At 42.4% G+C, this 21,127-nt stretch overlaps 1 protein-coding gene and 1 pseudogene across 2 annotated transcripts; one reads left to right on the plus strand and one right to left on the minus strand.

Moving 5' to 3' along the window:
- Window positions 1-200: 200 nt before the first annotated feature.
- On the plus strand, window positions 201-8,841 carry LOC111971434 (large ribosomal subunit protein eL36). Of its 2 annotated transcripts, none has more exons than XM_023998210.1 (4): window positions 201-287; window positions 7,612-7,706; window positions 8,085-8,219; window positions 8,715-8,841. In XM_023998210.1, exons 1-4 carry the CDS (start codon window positions 233-235, stop codon window positions 8,802-8,804), a joined length of 375 nt encoding a protein of 124 aa, XP_023853978.1. In that variant the 5' UTR covers window positions 201-232; the 3' UTR covers window positions 8,805-8,841. The 2 variants fall into 2 exon arrangements, with proteins under 2 accessions (XP_023853978.1, XP_070302356.1); XM_070446255.1 differs by having other exon boundaries at window positions 202-291.
- Window positions 8,842-9,211: 370 nt separating this feature from the next.
- On the minus strand, window positions 9,212-19,601 carry LOC111971242 (lon protease homolog, mitochondrial-like; annotated as a pseudogene).
- Window positions 19,602-21,127: the final 1,526 nt, after the last annotated feature.

The following is a 21,127-nucleotide window of genomic DNA, read 5'->3' on the forward strand; positions in this document are numbered from 1 at the left end:
CTATTTTCTTTCTCTCTGCACTGTTTGTCTACACAAGTTGTTTTCAAAGCATTTGACGAATAACATTTGATTTAATTTTGTTGATACTGCTGAGAGGTCTAAATTATTCTCGCTTGGATTATATAGCTAGCTATAAAGTTTTTAATTGAAAAACTACTGTCTGAGTGGTCCGCACCTTCATGTGGCGCTAGAAAGATTTTCCTGATGTTTTACATTTTTATTAAAAACCCTCATGACCCAGCATCCACCGCTAGGCGTTCCTTCCGGTTTGTCCGCCATTAAAGAAAGTAGGTAAGAATTTTTTTGAAGAATTACCATCAGCTGAAATCGTTACAAAATCAATGTCATCCTTCGTTTATCACCAATTATGATAGAACCAACATAAGGTTTATTTGTTACTAAAAGCATGGCGCCAATATTGTGGTGATAAATAATATAATTTAGCTGTAACGTCACCGGAAATGTGTTGCGTTGACATGACTTTCCCCTACATATGAGAATCGTAATCATATCGCCTTGTTGCTGGATTTTCGTAACGAGCCGTAATGACTGCAGATAGATGACATGTATGTCCGTGTCTACTATAACTTAGTCGGCCTCTAGTCATTTTCCTCGACAGAAATAAGCAACTACTAGATAGCTACGTTAGTTGGCTATCTAGCTAACATTGGTAGCATTATGTCTGTTACAACAGCCATATTTGGTTAACGTTAGCTAACTTGCTTAATCAAGAGACATACGCCTCAATACGTTAGACTGCTTGTTGAGCTAGCTTCTTTTGCGCCACTTAATATTTGGGTAACTATGAAGTATTTAGTGATGACCAACACAGTTTGTGTAATGTTATGATTTCATGTCTACTATTAACTAGTTACCACAAACAGTCATAAACCCCGCCCATATATACAATGTATCTTAATAAGGTGTGTTCTTAAATTCACTCTGGAGTGCCAGTAGTTCGATTGTCCGTTTCTAATTAAGAGCGTTTTAAGCTAAGTGCGTTCAGAGCGCACACTGGACCCTCTGTCCGGGGAGTGGGGTCGATCCGAGGGCAGTCAAACACCCAAACTAACGTTGGGTTAGCTACTTCCAGACACAAATGAGAGAATCTCACTGACCATTTTACTCACCCTAGCAGAGCTGGTTAGGGTGTTTGGATGTTATCAAGTATGTTATTGCCTGTAACTGCTGCTGGCAACAATTTAATTATGCTTTTTTGCACACGTTTAATGACACATGCCGTATTTAATAGTTGAGTGTTTTAAGTTCATCAGGTATTCTGCTCTCTGTCACACTCAGATGAGCGTGCTCTGAAATCGGAGTAGATAGCCAGCTGTCTGTAGTTTTCTGATTATCCCTGTTTTATTTAGTTCTGGTTGTCTTAGTCTAATAGATGGTCAAGAACCTGTAGAATGATATTTATAGTTAGCTCACTCTCAGTATTTGTCTGTTTTTCATGGCTCAAACTCCCATGATTGATTTGGCAAAACCACTCCCACATCACTTATTTATTTGAATCCCCATTAGCTTTTGCAGAAGCAACAGCTACAAGTAACACCACTGATAGACAAGGACAGTCACACAAATTTGAAGTACAACAATATACGAACAATACACAAAAATTGTGCTGAAGTTGCAGCTCTGGCAACCATTGCGCCCTTTCCAAATAGACTGTTTTCGTAGTGAATTACTGTATTGGCTGTTATTTTTTTTTAAACGCTTTCAGATGCAGCAGGTTTAGCTAGCTAGCATTGCTAATAGCACCAAAGATACAGCAAGTTTCAAACATAAGAGATTAGGATTCTGTAGTGATTTGCCTGTAAATTTCATAATAAATGTTGTTTTCTAACAGGCCTACCTGTTTAAGACAGTCACTAAGATTAAACTGGGCTATTGTAGCAAACACTATTTTGGTTGTAGCAGTTGGACTGGCTAGCATGTTAGCTCACAGCCTCAGACAAAGTAACTTATGGTTAGCATTCGTTAGAATCTCATTTCAAGTTATTTGAGTATAATGCAGTTGATTAATTACAACATTAACATACATTCCAGCTTGATATTCATGCAAGCATTATAATACAACCCAAAAGTAATGTGAAATGCACTCATAACTTATGACGTCTTGGCATGCTAATCAACTAAGCTACTGTAACTGCAGGCTCACAAGGTGGAGCATTGCATCATGGGAGATGAGATGCACCCTGTGAATTGTAGTATACTGTAGACGAGGGCAAGGCAGAAGCTTAAACAATTACAAAACAAGGAATTGTGCAGTATGACCATCAAAATGTGTGAAATCTTGCAGTAGTTCATATGGGTCTTTCGATAAATAAATGGGGCCATTGTGACGTTTTGAATATGCAAATTGAACCATAACTCCACCTATACAACATAGGCCAGACTATACATCCTTTAAGTGGGGTTCATACAGACATTGGTAAGTCAAATTCAATGACTTGCAGGGACTTTTCAAGAACTAATTGTAATTTAAGGACATCTGTTGTACAGTGGCGCCATCCCATCTGGTTTGTGCTTACTGGGACAACATTTGTTTTTCAACAGGACAATGACCAAACACACCTCCAGGTTGTGTAAGGGCTATTTGACCAATAATTAGTGATGGAGTGCTGCGTCAGATGACCTGGCCTCCACAATCCCCCGACCTCAACAAAATTGAGATGGTTTGGGATGAGTCGGACTGCAGAGTGAAGGAAAAGCAGCCAACAAATGTTCAGCATATGTAGGAACTTTTGGAAAAGCATTCCAGGTGAAGCTGGTTGAAAGAATGCCAAGGTGGCTACTTTGAAGAATCTCAAATATATAATTTTGATTTGTTTAACATTTGTAGTTACATGATTCCATATCTTTATTTCATAGTTTGTTTTCACTATTATGTCGAAAATAAAGAAAAACCCTTGAATTGAGTAGGTGTTCTAAAACTTTTGACAGTATGTAAATAAGGCTTTTCTTTAAAATACATTCCCAAACATGTTTAAACCTCTTTTCGCTTCGTCATTATGGGGTATTGTGTGTAGATTGCTGATGATTTTTATTTAATCAATTTTAGAATAAGGCTGTAACATTACAAAATGTAGAAAAGGCAAGAGGTCTGTATACTTTCCAACGGCACTGTATATGGATGATTTATGAAACCAGGCTATTGATTTTATAGTCTAAAATTAAAGTAGGTTTCCTCAATTTTCTTAGACATTTAGGCTATGGTAAGGGCTGTTTCCTCGTCTCTGCTGCTGCTGCCTCCGCCGTATTCTACTCAATCCCAACATGCTGGTTAACTTTGCTATTATGGACACAGCAACATAGGGAAAGGCACCAATTCTAGATTGTTTCAGAACCGTGGACAGCGACCATATCCAATGTGGGAGAAAGCGTATTTGTTATAAAATAATATTAGATTATTAGTGTTTCACCATTTATTTTTATACAATGTAACCATATACAATTTTAGTATCACATGTCTTAGCGTGATAGGACTGTGCTATCCACATGGCCTCACATGGCTATCCACAGGTGGCTTGTGCACCATGGAATTTTTGTTCATTGTTCGACTGCTCGACTAAAGAAATCTTGGTCGACTAAATAGGGTCAGTCCTATGTATATTTTATTGGTGGCATAAAGACCGATAAATATTTCTGTGAAATGCTATTGGTCGGGCTCTATTAATGACATTATCGATTTTAGGTATCTAGGTGACTGTTTCGGCTAGACGCATTTGATTTTGCAACCGCATACATTTTGGGGGATTTGTATGCCCATTAACTGTTTTCATCCTGTAACAAAAGGAGATATGAAGTGTTGCCTAGTTACACTGCCTTTTCTGAGAACTCTACAAGAATTGTCCGACAGCTAGATCCAAGATTCTTACAGGGTTCAATGTCAATATCTACTTTAACAGATTAATTCTTAATATACACAATAGTATGTAGACACCTGCGTGTTGAACATCTCATTCCAAAATCATGGGCATTAATATGGAGTTGGTCCCCTCTTTGCAGCTATAACAGCCTCCACTCTTCTGGGAAGGCTTTCCACTAGATGTTGGAACATTGCTGTGGGGACTTGCTTCTATTCAGCCATAAGAACATTAGTGAGGTCGGGCACTGATGTTGGGCTATTAGGCCTGGTTCGCAGTCAGCGTTCCAATTCATCCCAAAGGCGTMAAATGGGGTTGAGATCAGGGCTCTGTGCAGGCCAGTCAAGTTCTTCCATGCCGATCTCAACAAACCATTTCTGTATGGACCTCGCTTTGTGCACGGTGGCATTGTCATGCTGAAACAGGAAAGGGCCTTCCCCAAACTGTTGCCACAAAGTTGGAACCACAGAATTGTCTAGATTGTTATTGTATGCTGTAGTGGTAAGATTTCCCTTCACTGGAACGAAGGGGCCTAGCCCGAACCATGAAAAACAGCCCCAGACCATTTATTCCTCCACTAAGCTTTAGTTGGCACAATGCATTGGAGCAGGTAGCGTTCTCCTAGCATCTGCCAAACCCAGATTTGTCTGTCGGACTGCTAGATTGTGAAGTGTGATTCATCACTCCAGAAAACACATTTCCACTGCTCCAGAGTCCAATGGAGGCGAGCTTTACACCACTCCAGACGATGCTTAGCATTGCACATGGTGTTCTTAGGCTTGTGTGCGGCTGCAAGGCCATGGAAACCCATTTCATTAAGTTCCCGACTAACAGTTTGGAACTCGGTAGTGAGTGTTACAACCGAGGATAGACGCTTCAGCACTCACCGGTCCCGTTCGATGAGCTTGTGTGGCCTACCACTTCGTGGCTAAGCCTGTTGCTCCTGGACTTTTCCACTTCACAATAACAGCACTTACAGTTGACCGGGGCAGCTTTAGCAGGGCAGAATTTTGACCAACTGACTTGTTGGAAAGATGACCTCCTATGAAGGTGCCACGTTAAGTCACTGAGCTCTTCAGTACGGGCCATTCTACTGCCAATGTTTGTCTATGTAGATTGCATGGCTCAGTGCTCGATTTTTATACACCTGTCAGAAACTGAATCCACTKATTTGAAGGAGTGTCCGATATAACGGCAACTTATAGTGCCATAAATGCAAGGACATAAATAAATCTTATGTCAAACGATTTGAGAAGGGGTTGAACAGGTTTTTTCAACTCGTGAATTTGATTGAATATAGCTATGTTCACCCCTTATATATTAAATGTAATGACATTAAGAAAAAAATGGCAGATTACTATCAATGACTTAACAGCATTAGGAAATCCTCACTTGTACCCTAGTTTATAGAAAGACCCAGAAAGTATTCACACCCCTTGACTTTCTACACATTTTGTTACAGCTGAAAATTGATTGATAGGGTCAGTGGCCTACACGCAATCCKCATAATGTCGAAGTGGAGTTCTATATTTTTTTTAATTAATTAAAAATGAAAAGCTGAAATGTCTTATGTATGCTTGCCATAAAGGGGTTGAATACTTAAGTTCAGGAGTAACACTGTGCTTAACAAGTCGCATAATACGTTGCATGGACTCGCTGTGTGCAAGTAGTGTTTAACATGATTTTTGAATGACTACCTCATCTCTGTAACCCACACATACAATTATCAGTCAAGCAGTGAATTTCAAACAAAGACCAGGGAGGTTTTCCAATAGCTTGCAAAAAATGGAAGCTATTGGTAGATGGGTTATAAAAATAAAATAAAAAAGCAGACATTGAATATCCCTTTGAGCATGGAGAAGTTATTAATTACACTTTGGATGGTGTCTCACCCAGTCACTACAAAGATACATGCGTCCTACCTAACTCAGTTACTGGAGAGGAAGGAAACCGCTCAGGGTATATCACCATAAGGCCAAAGGTGACTTTAAAACAGTTTTAATGGCTGTGATGGGAGAACTAGTATGGATCAACGTTGTAGTTACTTCAGAATACTAACCTAAATGACAGTGTGAGAAGGAAGCCTGTACAGAATAAAAAATATTCCAAAAGATGCATCCTGTTTATAATAAGGCACTAAAGTAAAACTGCAGAAAATGTCAAATTAACGCTTGGTATTCAGGACAAATCAAATACAACACATCACTGAGTACCACTCTTCATATTTTCAAGCATGGTGGTGGCAGCATCATGTTATGGGTATACTTGTCATCAGCAAGGACTAGGGAGTTTTTTTWATGATAAAAATAAACGGGATAGAGCCAAACAGACACATTCACCTTTCAACAACCTAAAACAACGGCAAATACACACTGGAGTTGCTTACCATGCAACTTATCACTGGAGGGCTCCTGACTGTTACAGCGGTCTAAGGCACTGCATCTCAGTGTAAGAGGCGTCACTACAGTCCCTGGTTCGAATCCAAACTATCACATTTGGCCGTGATTGGGAATCCCATAGGGTGGCGCACAATTGGCCCAGTGTTGTCTGGGTTTGGCCGGGGTAGGCAGTCATTGTAAATAAGAATTTGTTCTTAACTGACTTGCCTAGTTAAATGTTCCTGAGTGGCCTAGTTTGTTTTGACTTAAATGGCTGTGTAGCAAAAACATTTTAAAGAATATTGTACAGTCCAGTGTGCAAAGCTCTTACTCACAGCTGTAATTGCTGCCAAAGGTGCTTCACAGAAGTATTTACTCTGGGTTGAATACTTATCTATTTTGTGTAGACCATTGACAATTTAAAACATTTTTAATCCACTTTAACACAACAAAATGTGGAAAGAGTTAAGGGGGTGTGAATAGTGGCGTAATTGTCCTTTAAATGTTTGTTGCAGTTGACAATACTGTGATGGCATTGTAGGAAAACATTATTCTGGTAAGGCCAGACAAGGGATTGTATCCACAAAGCATCTTAGAAAAGGTCCTAGGAATCTTGTAAACTTGTTTAAGACGCACACACAAAAAACTCCGTAGGTTGTRGGATGATGTTAAGACACTGTCTAGAGAAACTTTGAACCAGGAGTAAAATCAACTCGTAAGTTTCTCAGCTAGTAATCACGTCAGTTTGAGGTACTGCAAAGGAAAGATTGAAGCTCATTTGTTATTCCAATCATTTGCAACGTCAATCACGATGAGGCATCATCAAGCTGTGAACTCCAATAGCATGCTTCAGACAACCACCGTGAATGTGGCTGTACATCAAATGTTGCAATGGTGAAACATTTGATATAATTTTTGCCTGAATCACTTTGCCTACTCTTAATTATTGCCTAATATGTTGGCATGAATAACTTTATCGAATTCTGATGGTTAAAGCGGCATTTTAACAAAATTACCGTTATATCAACACACTCGTTGTCACTCCCGTTTAACAACTAAATCTCTTTGGCACAATAGGCATCAAGTCTCTTGCCGATAATGTTGCATACAGTGTTTTCATCAAACACAATCAAAGTTAACATAAGCCCTAGATGCCTTATATTTCCCAACTTATAGGCATCTCCAATTTAGGCATCTTTTTTATCAACGTGGCGTTGCGTTCCAAAGGGATAACATGATGTAGGTAATTCAATTATTTAGGCCTCGTGAAATGTGAAGATTTAGATTATTTATTGATCAGACATTTATTTTAACTCCACGTGGTGCAGGCACCACTGACTCACTGTTCTTTCTTTCCACAGACATGGCTATCAGGTATCCTATGGCCGTGGGCCTTAGTAAAGGCCACCCAGTAACCAAGAATGTGACAGCACCGAAACATGCTCGTAGGCGAGGGGTAAGTTCATCTGAATGGATAGAAACATGACAACCACAAATAGTGTCGTATTGATAGAGTCTATCAGGTCACTATGTCCTCTGGTAAAGGGTCTGGACCGTTTGCTTGTCCTAGAACTGCTGGGTGCTGGTTCAAGTTTGTGTTCTAATCCCATTGCTGCCACCAGTGTAGTGATTGAGGGCCGGGGTTCAGGATTCACTTCGGCTGTCTCCTCTACATTAGCGACATGTATATGTTCTGAAACAAAGTAAATGACCACAAATGTTTGAACCTATTATTATGAGATAATGGGTCCAGTAGTCCACAATATGGCTGAAACATAGGCCACAGTTACTGTTAGTTCTAACTCAGTGTCTCTTCGCTGATTTTGTATTTCAGCGTCTGACCAAGCACAGCAAGTTCGTGCGTGACATGATCCGTGAGGTGTGCGGCTTCGCCCCCTACGAGAGACGCGCCATGGAGTTGCTGAAAGTTTCCAAGGACAAGCGTGCCCTCAAGTTCATCAAGAAGAGGGTATGTATGATTCCCCTGCTACTAACATGGCTGGGTGTATTTGTGTTGATATTGGCAGTATGGATGCATTTGTCATGTCAGCTTTCTGCAGCTGCTCTTGTGACAGTTTCAGAACAAATAAGTACATTTTTCAAACCAAACAGATTTTGTAATAGACATCTGTTTGGGAATGTCTAGCATTTTGTGCAGCTGTCAAGTGGGCAGCTTTCTGAAATGTGATGGACTGTTTCCTTTGTGGAGTATTTATTGGTAAGATGAATCAAAACTATTGGATCAGTAAATTTATTCTCCTATAGTTTGTCCAATCATTTCTGTATTATTGAACTGCTAGCCCCATATTTGTTGATTACTGAATTTGTCGCTGACATAACTGTCCCAGAAACATGCTTCAGTGTTAATTTCATCCTGAGCATGGTAGTTAACCTGCTCTGAAAGTTGCAGATGCATTTGTTGGGTTTTTCCTGTTGCACATTCTAATGTGTGTTTGCTCCACAGATTGGAACTCACATCCGCGCCAAGAGAAAGAGGGAAGAGCTCAGCAATGTTCTGGCTGCCATGAGGAAAGCCGCTGCCAAGAAGGATTAAGCGGTTCTTGCAAATAAATATTTGTATTTAAAAAATGGAGAGTTGTCAGCTCCTTCCTTGTTTCTCATTTTAGAATGACTAAGTGGTACTATGCTTAGCAATGGACTTGAACTACTTATCTCAATTTATCTTTGAGCATATATATGCCTTGTAGGCTGCATGTCTTTTCAAGTTTACTAGGGTGAGATGCCTGCAGACATTAGACCTGGAGTGGAGCTCTTCAGATGTCTTTGGGGCACGTCTGTGTCTAAATAAGACATTTACTTTATTTGAAATCCGAGTGTCTAATCGTCTGGGTAGTGTACTTTCTAGTAGTACAGTTGCCTGCATTGTTAGACATGCCAAAGGTGATGGGATAGCCAATAATATACATCAGTTCCCGGCAGCCTGTTCTTTCTGCAGAAATTGGCAACGATATGTTATGAAACCACTGTGGGCACAAAGGATTGTGTTCAAAATGACTACTCAAGTTTGTGTTTCAACCTACATCTTTGGTAAATAGAAAACACCTAAGTCTCGGCTGCGTAGCAGCGACATGACCAACTGTGGTAGTTTGGGTATCTTCATATTACTGTCGTAAAGCTGGCAGCCCAACGCGTCCCCTTCTGAGGCCAAATGTACTTCAGCACATCAGGGGATTGAACATTGCTGATAGAAATGCAACTTAGAGCGGAACCTTGCCTATTCTATATGAGACAATCGTACCTGTTCTACACCATACATTACTATCAAACGCTCTTTGTTTTACCCTCCTGAACAGACCCCCTGCTCCCTGTCTGGTCCAACTGATCAGCTGTAGGGCTTTAAACAGCAAGTGAATGTACTTAACAAATCACTCATCAGAAAATCTGGTTTCAGGGTGCCCTAAAGTCCATTACTGTGAATGTAGACAGACCGTTATCCATCCCTTGGAGCCGCTCAGGCGCCAGTCTCAGCTTAATATGATTCGGTGTTCATTGTTGTGGAAAGACAGTGCGGTACATCTTGGTGTAATGATCCACAAAGTGAACCTCCAGGCCCTCTGTGATTAACTCTGGCAGGTCAGAGCAGTCCTTGTTCTCAGCTGGTAAAATCATGCAGGTCACACCTGGCCTGGTGAGAGAAGGGAGGAATGTTTAAACGGATTCATTACGACACTAATAGAAAAACTTTCAGAACAAACTGCCATACAGTGCTTTCGGAAAGTATTCAGACCCCTTGACTTTTTTGCCATTATGTTACAGCCTTATTCTAAAAGTTATTAAATAGTTTTRCCCCCAATCAATCTATACACCATAATAACAAAGCAAAAACTAGTTTTTAGAATTGTTTGTAAATGTATTAAATAAATCTAATTTTATGTCACATGAGCCAAATACAACAGGTGTAGTAGACCTTACRGTGAAATGCTTACTTACAAGCCCTTAACCAAATAGTTAAAGTATTTACGAAATAAACTAAAGTTTAAAAAATCGAATCAATCAAAAAGTAACAAGAAATGTACATAACAATAACGAYGGTATATACAGGGGGTACCGGTTAGTCAAGTGACTATGCATAGATAAAACAGCGAGTAGCAGCAGTGTAAAAACAAATTGGGGGGTGGGTCAATGTGGGTGGCCATTTGATTAGTTGTTCAGCAGTCTTATGGCTTGGGTAGAAGCTGTTAAGGAGCCTTTAGGTCCTAGACTTGGCGGTCTGGTGCCGCTTGCCGTGCGGTAGCAGAGAGAACAGTCTATGACTTGGGTAACTGGAGTCTTTGACAATGTTTTGGGCCTTCCCCTGACTCCGCCTAGTATATAGGTCCTGGATGTCAGGAAGCTTGGCCCCAGTGGTGTACTGGGTCGTACGCACTACCCTCTAGCGCCTAACGGTCAAATGCCGAGCAGCTGTAGAACTTTTTGAGGATCTGGGGACCATTGACAAATCTTTTTGTCTCCTGAGGGGGAAAAGGTGTTGTCATGCCCTCTTCACAACTGTCTTGGTGTGTTTGGACCATGATAGTTTGTTGGTGATGTGGACACCAAGGAACTTGAAAGCAAACCATGAGGAGTGGCTTTCTTCTGGCCACTACCATAAAGGCCTGTTTGGTGGAGTGCTGCAGAGATGGTTGTCCTTCTGGAAGGTTCTCACATCTCCACAGTGGAGCTCTGCCAGAGTGACCATCGGGTTCTTGGTCACCTCCCTGACCAAGGCCCTTCTCACCTGATTGCTCAGTTTGGCCAAGCGGCCAGCTCTAGGAAGAGTCTTGGTGGTTCCAAACTTCTTACATATAAGAATAGAGGCCACTGTGTTCTTGGAGACCTTCAATGCGGCAGAAATGTTTTGGTAACCTTCCCCAGATCTGTGCCTCGGCACAATCCTGTCTCGGAGCTCTACGGACAATTCCTTCGACCTCATGGCTTGGTTTTTGCTCTGACATACACTGTCAACTGTAGGTCCTTATATAGACAGGTGTATGCCTGTCCAATCAGTTTAATTACAATCAAGTTGTACAAACATCTCAAGGATGATCAATTTCAAGTCTCATAGGAAAGGGTCTGAATACTTATGTAAATAAACTATTCATGTTTTCGCTTTGTCATTATGGGGTATTGTGTGTAGATTGAGGATTTGTATTCCTTTAATCCATTTTAGAATAAGGCTGTAACGTAACAAAATGTGGAAAAAGGGAAGGGGTCGGAATACTTTCCGAATGCACTGTATTCAACCATATCTATCAGAGGAGGTTGGTGGGAGGAGCTATTTGAGGACAGGGTCATTGTAATGGCTGGAATAGTATAAATGGAAGGAAGTCAAACCTGTGGTTTCCATATGCTTGATACTGTTCTATTTATTCCATTCCAGCCATTACAATGAGTCTGTCCTATAGCTCCTCCCACCAGCCTCTGATATCTATGCATACTACACTGTCATTTCCAGTTTCAGACTACCATTGTGCCCTCATGATTTATTATGAACAGGCTTTCAGAATAAAATATTGAACCATCAATTAAACTAAGTCACATACAAAACATATTGTTTGCATTTAGTTTTGAATATCAGCTAATCTGGAAGAGTTACTTCACATACCGTTCTACTATAACAAACTAACAGGTGACTTGAAGTACATTTTGTTTCCTTCTTGTTTAATGTCCTCATAAAAAGGTATCAATTGGTGAATCTATCCCACGAACATCCCTGGTTAATAAACAGTGTGTTATTAGTAAAAGTGATGTGACTCACAGCAATAGTCTTGTCCTTGATGCCTCCCACAGGCAGGATCTTTCCGGTCAGGGACACCTCTCCCATCATGGCCACATTCTCTCGCACTGGCGTGTTGGTCGCCAGGGACAGCAGACCCGTAACGATGGTACAGCCGGCACTGGGCCCGTCCTTGGGAGTAGCACCCTGTAAACAACCATAGTAGTCCTTAGTGAGTGATACAGGGAGAGAGGAGGTTAATAAGAAACTTCATGATGTTGTAGTTATGTATAAAAATCAATACAGAACACAGTTCCTTTTGGTATTGCTTGTCTACAGTGGATGTTTGTGTACATTGAAGGTCCCTTTTCATATAATACTGTAATTATTATATCGTTTTTTAAATTTAACTAGCCAAGTCAGTTAAGAACAAATTCTTATTTACAATGACGGCCTACCGGGGAACAGTGGGTTAACTGCCTTGTTCAGGAGCAGAACGAGGGGATTCGATCCAGCAACCTTTCGGTTACTGGCCCAACACCCTAACCACTAGGCTACCTGCCGGGTATGTGACATGAAGATCAGATAACATGGTCAGTACATGTGCATCGAAATATGTACAGAGGCAAAAACACCAAACTGACACAGTTTGTACGAAAGAGATGTGCAGATACAGGTGTATACAAGACAAAACGTTAAAACTGCTACAGTCTAAGGACAGTGCCATGATATCAACCCTACATCAGGGACGTGCAGATGTAGATGGGAGACAGAAAATAAGTCATTGTCCGGCTGCTGCTTCACGAGGAAGGCCCTGGCGAAGGTACTGGCCGATCTTAGCACTCTCCATCACATCTCCAAGCTGCCCTGTGATCTCCAGGGACCCATCCCTGGGGGCATCCTTATCCATACCCCCCGTGTCCCGTGGCCGTCTTAGGGACGTCTCTATAAACAGCGTAGTGCCACCTGGAGATGAGTGATGAAGGGGGGGGACTTTAAGATCAGAACTGTGTTGTTTGGTATTGTTCTCTATGGATAATGTTTGTAAAACACATCTCTTCCACACTGAAAAAAATATTAACGCAACATGTAAAGTGTTGGTTCCATGTTTCATGAGCTGAAATAAAATATGTTTCATATGCACAAAAAGCTTATTTCTCTAAAATGTTGTGCTCAAATTTGTTTACATCCCTGTTAGTGAACATTTCTCATTTGCCAAAATAATGCATTCACCTGACAGGTGTGGCATATCAAGAAGCTGATAAAACAGCATGATCATTACACAGGTGCACCTTGTGCTGGGGACAAAAGGCCACTAAAATGTGCAGTTTTGTCACACAACGCCACAAATGTCTCAAATTGAGGGAGTGTGAAATTGGCATGCTGACTAAGTATATCCATCAGAGCTATTGCCAGAGAATTTAATTTCTCTACCATAAGCCGCCTCTAACGTAGTTTTAGAGAATTTGGTAGCATGTCCAACCGGCCTCTCAACTACAGATCATGTGTAACCACGCTAGACCAGGACCTCCACATCTGGCTTCTTCACCTGCAGGATGGTCTGAGATGAGCCACCCAGACAGCTGATGAAACTGTGGGTTTGTACACCTGAAGAGTTTCTGCACAAACTGTCAGAAACAGTCTCAGGGAAGCTCATCTGCTCGTCGTCCTCACCAGGGTCTTGACCTGACTGTAGTTTGGCGTTGTAACCGACTTCAGTGGGCAAATGCTCACTTTTGATGGCCACTGGCATCCAAGGTGAGAAATGTGAAAGAAAAAGGTTTTGATTATGTTTTACTGGTAATGGGGACATACGTAAATGACAACAAAATAACTTTTTAGTCAGTGTGGTGTGTGTGTAACCTTTATTTAACTAGGCAAGTCAGTTAAGAACAAATTCTTATTTACAATGACGGCCTACTCCAGCCAAACCCGGACGACGCTGGGCCAATTGTACGCTGCACTATGGTACTCCCTATCACGGCCGGATGTGATTCAGCCTGGATTCGAACCAGGGACTGTAGTGATGCCTCTTGCACTGAGATACAGTGCCTTAGACCGCTGCATCCATGTGTGTGTGTTAACTATTTAACTGTATTTGAATGCTTAAAAGGCCGCTAAAATGTGCAGTTTTGTCACACAACACAATGCCACAGATGTCACGGTCGCCAGGTGTACAGTGTTTTCCTTTGACACATTGGTGCAGCTGGCTTCCATGTTAAGTGTGAATTGTGTCAAGAAGCAGTGCGGCTTGGCGGGGTTGTGTTTTGGAGGACGCACAGCTCTCGACCTTCGCCTCTCCAAGTCCGTACGGGAGTTGCAGCGATGGGACAAGACTAACTACRAATTGAATAATGACAAAACTGGGGAGAAAAAGGGGTAAACATTTTTTTTTAAATAATCTAATCTCGTAACACATTACCTCAGCGATGGCTAGTTTCTCCTGGGCCACGTATCCATACATGTTGATCATCTCCATGCGGTCTCAGGGGCTCTGTGATGGTGTCAGTCACATTGACAGTGCAGATAAACAGAACCTGGAAAGAACACAAGGACACAAACTGTTAGATTCAAGACCATAACTCATTCATTATTAGTGTTGGGCTGTAACTAAAGCCTGCACACACTGAATCCTAATGGGGGTTTGTGTGTGTGTCCACCTACATTGGACAGGACCACAGGCACATCTAGGTAGTGATCCAGAAAGTCAAAATTCTGTTCCGGGTCCAGGAACTCCAGTAGAGCTGAGGACGGGTCGCCTTGGTAACCAKYACCTATCTTGTCAACCTGGAAGAATAAACACAGAACGAACGGTCAATCACCTCCTTCACCAAGAATACAGTGATACAAACAATACACAACAAAAMGAATGTCAATCAAATAAGAGCTGACTATATAGCAAAAGATCTTTGAAAATAAAGTTATTATTCACCTCATCAATAAGGACCAGTGMTTMTTCTGTATTGTATAGTACTTCAAATGGTGACAGAATTGTTTTATTGAGCAATGAACAGTAGCTAAACKTAGYAAGAAACCTAGAGAGGAACCAGGCTATGAGGGGTGGCCAGTCCTCTTCTGGCTGTGCCGGGTGGAAATTATAACAGAACATGGCCAAGATGTTCWAATGTTCATAAATGACCAGCATGGTCCAATAATAATACAGAAACACAGAATCTTTCCCTGGGGTGAGCCTCTCAGCTGGGTCACTGCAATAATCTCCTGCAGGAGGAAAGAGAGGAAGATGGGTGAGGTAAAGGGAAAACTGTCTTTTCTTGATGAGGAAATATTTGGTACAGATTATTATAGATTTTTTACATCCATTATCGTACTGTCAATCACTGTCAGATTGTAACCATGGTGATCCCACATTGCAATTCTCTCACCAGAATGCGTTTCTTGACGTTGTCCATCCCATAATGGTCCTCCTCCAGCACCTCTTCAGCCCGTTTCAGCTCTAGGTTCTCCTCACTATTAGTTCCCAGGGCATTGAGGTCAGCCAGTCCAGATAGTTCCGGGTCACACTGCACACAGAATCAACAGAGAGTTTAATAGATGAGTCATGTTCATCACATACATGTTCAAGAGCGTTTTTTCAGAGTTTGTTTAAAATAGGACATATGTGACAAAAATGTTTATGATCTTTCTCATTGATTTTTCAAAGGTGAGGCCACTCTCTGATTCCAAAATCAACCCCTAGCCCCTACCSCCATGGCACTTGCATACATCTYTGAGGATTGGACAGGTGTAAGCAATATGGTGGTAAGCTCCATTTTGCCRTCTGATAGGCCAGGTGGAATTGTCACCATATTGCTTAAACCCATGCAATCCTCTCCGATATACACGCTCCTATGGGGCAGGGGCAGGCTAGGGGTTGATTCAGGGTTCAGGGACTGACTTGAACTCTGAGGAGTGGTWGTCCAGCAGGCGGAGTTTGTTCAGCTCCTCATTGATGACGTCCATGATGTGCTGGGGCACAGTGCTCTCCTTCAGCCTCTCCCTGAACTTCTCCTTGATGGCGTCCTTGTCCTCCTTCTCCAGGCCCAGCTCTTTCTTAATGATCTTCAGCTGCTCCTGCAGGAGGTACTTCCTATGGGTCAGCTTGATCTTCTCCTCCACCTGAGACACAGAATAATACAGATACAATATCATAATTATATCAAATATTGTGATCTATTTAATTCTGTCCAGGGTTGTCATATTGGATTGGTGCATGGCCCATCTTTTCCATTCATTTAAGACACTATTTTTGAGTAAAATGTGTTATTTACTTTTGCAAAGAGGTGATGAAAAAATGGTTTTGAAGAGGTACTGTACATCTCAAAATTGGCTAAGGAGTTAGACGTCACTTACCTCCCTGCCAAGGCGCTGCTGCAACTCATATTGTTTCTTCAGCAGCAATAAAGCCTTGTACAGACGTTTGGGAATCTGAGGAGAATGTTAAAGTTAATGAAAAATGATTGTCTTGATGAAGTACTGAGAATTTTATGTTATGTCGATATAATAGAATATTAGCCATTTAGCAGATGCTTTTATCCAAAGCGGCTTACAGTCATGCATGCATACATTTTAAGTATGGGTGGTCCTGGGAATCGAACCCACTACCCTGGCGTTACAAACACCACACTCTTTCTACCAACTGATCTACAAAGGATCTACAAAGCTACAAAGGATATACTTATGGGCATTATTTTTTTTTTTCTAGTTTGAACATCCATAGAGAGAGAAAAGGCCCAAAAAAGATTGTAAAGAGCTGATAATATTTGCTAGTAAGGACAATCCCTGTCCACTTACATTGGTCTCTTCCAGGAAGTCCTGTAGCTCGTGTGACTCAGCCCGTTAGAGCGGCTCCCATGTCACTCAGATAGATGGGGTTGTCCACTACTCTCTGCCCAGCCTGCATCATCTGAAGAACAGACTCTCTGCATATAGACAGATACAATTACACTATAGTCTTTGACAGACACTCTCATGCGTTTAAAAAATGGAGGCTGAAGAAGAAAAAAACATGGGCATCTGAAGTAAAACCTTTTACAAAGATTTGTGTCAGTAACTTTCACTGTGTTAGAATAAACAGAAGCGTTATGGACTATTAATGCATTCATAATTACCCTCATCTAGACTAGGGGTTCTCAAACTTTTTGGGGCCGTGACCCCTTTTGTGATAGCAAATTCATTAGGGATCCCCTCATAATCAGAACACAACTCGAGTGAGGTAAACATTTTTTTTTGCATACAATGAGTTTTACTATGATTTCGGCAGAGCATGGTTGGACGAACTGAGTCTCTGGCTCTGGGAAGGAACATTTTCAAAGTCCGCCTCTAGGCATAGGATATATGTTTTTGCCGTTTTCAAGCTATTTACTATAAATCTACACATTTTGTCATGGGGCATAGAGATTTTTTGTTGTTGCAGCTTTAACACTAATATTCTGCAATTCTAACATTTCTTCCATGAGTGTCTGTATTTTTTGTTGTTGTATCATTGCTATGGTTACGCCAGCAATATAATCTATGCCCTGAAGTATGTGCCAAGAAGGGAAGGAGAAACCAAGTGAAGATGGCCATAGACAGACTAGAAGTAAGATAAGTAACAATAAGTGGCAGAATACTAAAAGATGTGGATCATATACATAAAAGAGGAGTGACTATGTATGTGGTGTCAAACTGAAGCTGTATAGAAAGTGATCTCTGAGTCTGGGACCGGCAGTTGCTCCATGGACCAGCTCGGCTTGTTACTTTGTAATAAAGTCTATATTGAATTCACAAGCTCCGGTGTTTAAGAGATATTTTTAAGAAGTATTTCCACGACAATGACGGCGGATGAATGGCACAACAATGGGCCTCGGGATCTCATCACGGTATCTCTGTGCATTCAAATTGCCATAGATAAAATGCAATTGTGTGCGATGTCTGTAGCTTATGCCTGCCCATAACATAACCCCAACGCCACTATGGGGGTACTCTGTTCACAACGTTGACATCAGCAAACCGCTCGCCCACACAACGCCATACACCCTGTCTGCCATCTGCCCGGTACAGTTGAAACTGTGGTTCATCCGTGATGAGTACACTTCTCCAGCATGGGAGTAGCCATTGAAGTTGAGCATTTGCCCACTGAAGACAGTTACAACYGCAAACTGCAGTCAGGTCAAGACCCTGGTGAAGACGACGAGCATGCAGATGAGCTTCCCTAAGACAGTTTCTGACAGTTTGTGCAGAAATACATCAGATGTCCGGATGGCTGGTGTCAGACAATCCCACAGGTGAAGAAACTGGATGTGCAAGTCCTGGGCTGGCGTGGTTACACATGGTCTGCGGTTCTGAGGCCAGTTGAACGTACTGCCAAATTCTCMAAAATYACGTTGGAGGCGGCTTATGGTAGAGAAATTAACATAAAATGATCTGGCAACAGCTCTGGTGGACATTCCTGTAGTCAGCATGCCAATTGCACACTCCCTCAAAACTTGAGGATTCTGTGGTATTGTGTTGTGCATTTTAGTGTGGCCTTGTATTGTCCCTAGCACAAGGTGCACCTGTGTAATGATCATGCTGTTAAATCAGCTTCCTGATATGCCACACCTGTCAGGTGGATGGATTATCTTGGTAAAGGAGAAATGCTCACTAACAGGGATGTGAACAAATTTGTGCACAACATTTTAGAGAAATAAGCTTTTTGTGAGTATGTAGCATTTCTGGGATCTTTTATTTCAGCTCATGAAACATGGAATACTTAACATGTTACATTTATATTTTTGTTCAGTGTACATAGACCGGCACAGTGGACGCGTCATAATACCCATGAAACCTAGCAAAACCTCAGCAAAACCTCAGCAGAGAAGATCTCAGCAAGTCTACAAATTCCTGCAGGAAATTCCTGCACGTCATCTTCAGCCGACACTGTCAGCTACCGTTCACTAGAGTTATCAGAGACCTTAGTGCCCAGAGAACTTCTGTGCCCAATCCATTKATTTGCGTCCTCTTTCTCTTTCTTAGCTAGCCACGACTACACTTTAGCGAGATAATTAGCAGAACAGTAGATCAAATAATCACTTTGTTTACTTAGCCTAGATAATTGTTTGTACCGTATGTCGACATTGGTGTCTATTTTAGACCTTATGATATTTTTCAAGAATGAGCCTAAGAACATTAAAAGGGAAGAAGACCACTTCTGGCCATGTGGAGAAGTGCAGCTATAGTGAGGGGCGATTTACCGGTTTGGTCAGGGCCAGCATGAGGGATAAKGTTTATCCTGTGTAGCTAGTGTAGCTATAAAGTTAAGTTTGAGCATCTTAGCAATACAATGTTATGTTTCACTATATTGGATCACTCCAATAAATTGTTATCACTCCACGGCGGAGGGATTCATCCGAGGAGAGGATTTACAGATTTACTCTTGTGAACACCTACACGCATCTTCTTTCATTTTCTAAGCGGACCTCCGTATGGTTTGAGGTACAAACTTTCTGAAGTTCACTGGTAAGTGTAATATCTTGCGTAGAAGTATACTCACTGGCTGTTTGCAGCCTGGACCAGCCGGCCACATGGCCAGCCCCTCCTCTTGAGTGCTCCACTCGCTGCGCACGGTTGATCTGTATCTTCCGCCCGTGGTTTGTCGTACTTGTGTTTCCTTAGCATTACACTACGACTCCGTGTGCATCCATTAGTATGGTGGCTCTTGCTGCCACACACTGTAATTTACCTTACACAACTTGCCGACTGGCATGTGTGTGTTGTGAATTGCTTAAACATTCTCTGCTAATTACCATGCAGGTTTGTTTTCTTCTTGTTCTTTCCCCTGCAGAGTGTAAGAGTATAGTGGTGGGCTTTCCACGACGTTGAGACATTAACTTTGGAGTTCCTTAATTAACGGTGTTACTCATATGGTAACTCATATGGTGCTGTTTTTACTTCTTGGACATTCAACCGGCTAGGTAATATTGCAGTTGCCGTAAAACAAAAATAAATACATTTAATCCATTACCTGGTTGCTGTTTTTTTGTCTGCCTGCTTTTCCCACACAGGTCTTCCCTATTTTTTGCAGAGGTACTGGGTAATTTATTACTCACCGGGTTCCTATTCCTTCAAGTGGGTCACAACATAAGCTTTCCCAGGGCGCCGGACCCCTGCTTTGTGGCCTTGTTGGCTTGGCTGAGCTTATGGCTTCCCTTTGTGACAGGTGTGATGGTGGCATCCCCCTGGGGATCCGCATACCTCGTGTATGCATTGGCTGGCTTTGAGCCAACCTGAGAGGGCGGTGGAGCACCCTACTGGATGCCTGCTTTGTGTGGTGTTCTCAGAATGCTTGCGCCTGGCGGGATTGGAGGCCATGCGCGAGTGGGTCAGCCAGGCTCAGGTTGGCAACGAGCTCCCTCCCTCAGGAATGGTGCATCAGCGAGCTGTTATTCCCTCTATTGGGCCCAGTACCGCTCCCAGGAAGCGTGGTCGGAGCCACCGCAGGCAGAGCCCATCTGCTGCCAGTCCTGGACGGGGGCAGGAGTCGGACCGCTGGGACTACCTTGAACGGAGGGCGCAGTACTTGAAGGTACTSAGGTTCCACATGCTGTCCCCAGCCGGTGTGTTGCAGGCTGTGTCCAGGGACCAGTGGTTTGTTACGCTGGACATGAAGGATGCATACTTCCATGTTCCTGTTCACCCAGCTCATTGGCAGRACCTCRGATTCGCTTTCGAAGGGATGGCTTACGAATTCATGATTCTTCCCTTCGGCCTCTCCTTGGCAGCCCTCACTTTCACAAAGTGCATGGACGCTGTCCTGGCACCTCTCACGTCCCGAGGATTGTTGATCCTCAATTAACTGGACAATTGGCTGATTTGTGCCCTGACCAGGACCCAGGTCCTGTCAGACAGAGACATGCTCCTGACCCATATTGGCGGGCTGGGRATTACTGTAAACGACAAGAAGAGTTGTCTAACACCCACCCAGAGGGTGAGAGCARGCCTGCCCACCAGATCTTATCTTGCTTCGACCACTTTCAGCAGGGGCTGGTGGTATCCGACCTGACCTGCCCAACGCCTGTTGGGCTTGCTGACAGTGGCCTCGTTGCTGATTCCCCTGGGCCTCCTCCATCTCCGGCCACTTCAACGGTGGTTCAATTCCCACCAGCTGCACCTGAAGCGCCACCATCACCGCCAGCTGCCGGTGA

The sequence above is a fragment of the Salvelinus sp. IW2-2015 genome, linkage group LG13 (assembly GCF_002910315.2).
Source record: "Salvelinus sp. IW2-2015 linkage group LG13, ASM291031v2, whole genome shotgun sequence".
In the NCBI taxonomy this organism is placed as follows: domain Eukaryota; kingdom Metazoa; phylum Chordata; class Actinopteri; order Salmoniformes; family Salmonidae; genus Salvelinus; species Salvelinus sp. IW2-2015.